Source organism: Myotis davidii, unplaced genomic scaffold (genome assembly GCF_000327345.1).
Source record: "Myotis davidii unplaced genomic scaffold, ASM32734v1 scaffold2257, whole genome shotgun sequence".
Lineage (NCBI taxonomy): Eukaryota > Metazoa > Chordata > Mammalia > Chiroptera > Vespertilionidae > Myotis > Myotis davidii.
Window position 1 is genome coordinate 3792 of NW_006288189.1, and position 4625 is coordinate 8416.

Sequence of the window (4625 nt, forward strand, 5' to 3'; positions counted from 1 at the left end):
GACCCCCTGATGGGCTGGCTGAGTGAGGGTGGGCGGGATGCTGGAGGCTAGGAGCCAATGACAATGCAGCTTCCCCAGCTGGGCCTTCCAGTGTGAAGGGATGCCTGCACTTCTGTGGGTCACAGGTTCAGAGCCAGGGCCCTGGCTGAGCTCAACCCCTTTCCTCCCTCTTCCTCTCGCCCCCACCGTGGTCCTCGCAGCCTCCACTACTTTTCTCCCATTGACCCCAGGCCAGTGTCGTGGGCTCAGTGGTCAAAGGGAAGGTCCTCCGAGAGCGCAGCCCGGTGAGAGCTCGGTTAGTGGACGGGGTAGGTGATGGTGCTCAGTGTTCAATTCAAGACACTGTGGGCCTCGCCCCACATCCCTCCTCTTTCTGGTGAGATGGGGCGTCTGAGACCCCAGGCAGCACAGGTGTTGGGAGGAGGCAATGCTGTCCCTGGAGGCCTTGTCACCGGACTCCGCAGAGGACCCTGCACCCCAGTAAACGTCCTGTCCCGGGTCCCCGCTACTAAGTCTCACCGGGTTCTGTCCCCACAGGTGGAGGAGTTCGAACAGGACGTTCCCCAGGACTTGGGGCCACTGCAGTTCGTGAAGTTGCGCAAACACCACTCCCTGGTGGACGACGCCTGGTTCTGCGACCGCATCACCGTGCAGGGCCCAGGAGCCTTAGAGGAGGCCGCCTTCCCCTGCTACCGCTGGGTGCAGGGCCAGGGCGTGCTGACCCTGCCCGAAGGCACCGGTGAGGGGCCGCCTCGGGGAAGTGGGAGCAGGACACAGGGGGTAATGGGGGGCGAAGGGGTGGCGGGATGGGTAGCACAGAGGAAAGTCAGAGGGACTTGAAAAAATGCATGCTCAGCAAGTTAAGAGCAACCAAGACAGGAAACTAGGGGAACATTACACACAGCATTAAAAGGGCTGGAAGTGGGACTGGACAGGGAAATGTGTGATGTCGATCCCACCTCCCAAGGCGTGCCCTGGGAACGGGAGGTGCAGCCACGCTGGGAAACAGAAGCGCCAAAGTAAAGTGGGAAGGAATCTCCAGTGACTGGGAACAAGTGAGGACAAGGACAGGCTAGCACATGGGACCCCTGAGAGGAGGCAGGGAAGGGAAGCAATAAATGATATGACCATGAAGAGCTGGCTTGGCTGTGATAACATGGAAGACAACTGGTAGGGCAGGGAGCACTCTGACTGGGGTGGGGATGAGTGAGCAGGAGCTATAGGGGATTTGTTGCTGTGGGACACATGGAGGAGAGATATGACTGGAGAGAAATTTAGGACAATGGCATGTAAGAATGGAGACTAATCAGCCATAAGAAAGATGAGATATTGCTGTTTGAGACAACATGGATGGATCTTGAGAGTATGATGTTAAATGAAATGTCAAAGGAAAAGAATCAGAAGTGTATTCTTACGTGTATATATAGGATATAAAACAAAAAGCAACAAATGAACAAACAAAACGAACAAAAAACACAAACCCATAGGTACAGACAGCAAAGTGGTGGTTACCAGAGGAAAGACAAAGAGGGTAAAGGGGTAAATACAAGGTAACAGAAGAAGACTAGACTTTGGGTGGTGAGCACACTCAGTGTATACAAATGTCGTATTGTAAGATTGTACACCTGAATTTTATATGATGTTATAAATTTAATAAAAAATGGAAACATGAAATAGGTGTCTTTGAGGGATAATATAGATAGAAGTGAGAAAAGGACAAGTCAGGTTAACAAATATAAACCATGTGATGGTGAGGCTAGGTGAGATGGAGTGAGGGAAAGGTAGCAACATGGAACTATTTGTTCCCTAACACAGATGACATGGGATGGTTGAAGGGAGCACACATAGAATTTTTGTCCCAGGGATCAGGTGTGGGTAGGGAAGGAAAGAGCAGAGTGCATATATAAAATGAATAAGAAATATTTCATTCAGAGGACAGGTGAAGGTGTAAAGTGGAAGGTGGAAGGTGTAAAGAGGAAGGCCAGTATTGATGACTTAAGAAAGGCAATACACAATATGGGATATTGTGGACATGTCAGGTGATTAAAAAGAAAATTCATAATCATTTATAGGCACAAGTAGTGGAATTTGATTCAAGAAACAAGAAAGGGAGGAAATAATGGAATGTTGATTAAGGACAAATATGGGGTTGAAAGAGGTGACATCACAAATAGGTTTGGGCCAAGATACAGTAAGTGACTGTGGGAATGCATCAGGTGAGGTAGAGCCAGAGAAAAAGGCAAGAGTCTGATGCAATACAGTCAAGAATGAGAGATTAGATCAAGTCAGGGATAGCATGAGTTGGACAAACAATGTGATCAAATGTTCTCCCAGCCCGCCTGGCAGGAGAGAGTACCTTGGACGAGTTCCAGAAGCATCGAGAGAGAGAACTGAAGGAAAGACAGCTGATCTACCGGTAATCACCCATCCATAGCCCTCCTGAATTTCCCACCTCTTCTCTGATCTTGTCAACATCACTAACCCCCTAATTCCTCCCTGAACTCTTTTCCCATCTGCTAGTTGGGCCACTTGGAAGGAAGGACTACCCCTGACAATAGCTGCGGACTCTGTGAAGGATCTGCCCCAGGATATGAAATTTCATGTTGAGAAGTCATTGGACAATGAACACAGAGAGAAGACAGGGTGAGAAAAGATCCCAATGGAGTGGGTAGTGGTGGATCCCGTAACAAGCATGATTTGGTGAGTTGACAGTGCCGCCCTTCACCTGTCCTAGGGCTCTGGAGATGGTCCTCAAACGTGTTTATAACCTCCTGAACTCCTGGGACAGCCTAGAGGCTTTTGATCAGATCTTCTGGGGCCCCAAGAGCACCCTTTCTGGTCAGTATTCCCATTGGCCCCTGTAAGTCCTTAATAGCCTGTTTTGATGGCCCAAACTTCACTCTCCATAGTCTCTCATAAGTAGTTCCCAGAGGAGAAGATTGTATGCCTGGTCATTTCTCAGAGCAACAAGAAAAGACAGGGGCTGGATACAGGGTGAACACATGCTGTATAAAGAGGGACATCAGGTTGTGGTGAATATCCTCCCCTTACCCTCCACTCCAACCCCACAGAGAAGGTTCACCAGCGCTGGCAGGATGATGACCTTTTTGGCTACCAGTTCCTCATTGGCGCCAACCCCATGCTGTTGAGACGCTCCACCTCTCTGCCCTACCGGCTGGTGCTGCCCTTGGGGATGGAGGAGCTTCGGGCCCAGCTGGAGAAAGAACTCCAGGTACAGTGTCCAGCCCTCTGTTGTCTTCTTGTCTGTGTGGGGAAGGGAAGCAGTGAAAGGGAGGGACCAAAAGTGAGTCGGAGAAGGGAGTCTGTGTTAGTTTCCCCGCTGTCCCTGGGTGCAGAGTCCTTTGCAGGGAAAACCTAGAGTACGCAGGGGAAACTATAAGACGGTGGGTGCCAGGTAAAGATAGCAGGAAATTAGGATATGATGAGGAAAGAGGCCTGGAAACATTGACGGGGAAAACTTAGCCCCCTCGTGCTGCAAAGGAATTTGTCAAGTATGGTCTTAAAACCACCACTGCCACAGGGAGTTAACATGTCCCTTGGGAAGATTCCTCTCATTTTGCCTCTTTCCTCACTGTGAACTGAGATTACTTCGACTAATTGTTCTGGATGCCTCCTTCCTTTCTGCCACCAGGACTCTGGTACTGATGTAGGATAATTGCAAGAAACTAGACTGAAATTTCTTTACATTTCTTTGCCTTGTCCCTCTGGGCATAGACTTTGAACTCTGACCCTGGATATGTTCCCCCTTTCTCCAGAAGGGTTCCCTGTTTGAGGCTGACTTTATCCTGCTGGATGGAATTCCAGCCAACATAATCCAAGGAGAGCAGCAGTACCTGGCTGCCCCCCTCGTCATGCTGAAGATGGAACCCAGTGGGAAGCTGCTGCCCATGGCCATCCAGGTGAGGTGTTTTGGAAATCCTCTTCCCAGCACTGCTCTGTGTGCACCCCAACCTCTACCCAGGGACACAGACAGCAGGCTCTTGTCCTTCACCCCCGCCTCGCTCACTGAGACCTGTCCAGGTCTCCAATCTCTTTTCTACCTTACAGCCTGCTCACTACTCGCCTGATATTGCCTTTTTGAGAGTCAGAATGGTCTCTATTGGTACTCACCCTAAGGCTCCTCAATCTCTTTCTGACCTTTGAATCCGTGAAATACCCCTTCTTTCTTAGACATCTTTTCTCCCTTTTTTTTCTTGTTTCCTTTTCAAAATTTTATTTTTGACACTATTCCAGATGTCCCCATGAACCCTCCCTTTGCTCACCTCCACCCAGTTCTCACTCCCCTCTCACTGGCCTTCAGCACGCTGTTATCTGTGTCTATGAGTTATGCATCTATGGTCTCTGGCTAATCCCTTTACCTTCTTTCATTCAGCCCCCCACTCCTCCCCTACCCTCTGACAGTTGTCAGTCTGTTCCATGTATCCATGCCTCTGTTTCTATTTTGTTCATCACTTTATATTGTTCATTATATTCCATATATAAGTGAGAGCATATGGTATTTGTCTTTCTTTGACTGACTTACGTATTTCACTTAACATAATAATGTTCAGGTCCAGCCATGATGCCACAAAAGAGATTTCCTTCTATTTATACCTTTTTTAGAT

The 4625-nt window shown here is 49.1% G+C and overlaps 1 protein-coding gene across 1 annotated transcript in view; it reads left to right on the forward strand.

Annotated features, from left to right (window-relative positions):
• Nucleotides 1–381: 381 nt before the first annotated feature.
• Nucleotides 382–4625, forward strand: part of LOC102769599 (arachidonate 12-lipoxygenase, 12S-type) — a 19644-nt gene continuing 15400 nt past the window's right edge. The window contains exons 1-6 of the mRNA XM_015561533.1: nucleotides 382–739; nucleotides 2335–2416; nucleotides 2521–2643; nucleotides 2735–2838; nucleotides 3072–3232; nucleotides 3777–3920. Coding sequence (XP_015417019.1) covers nucleotides 382–739; nucleotides 2335–2416; nucleotides 2521–2643; nucleotides 2735–2838; nucleotides 3072–3232; nucleotides 3777–3920 — 972 coding nt within the window. The remainder of the gene's footprint in view (nucleotides 740–2334; nucleotides 2417–2520; nucleotides 2644–2734; nucleotides 2839–3071; nucleotides 3233–3776; nucleotides 3921–4625) is intronic.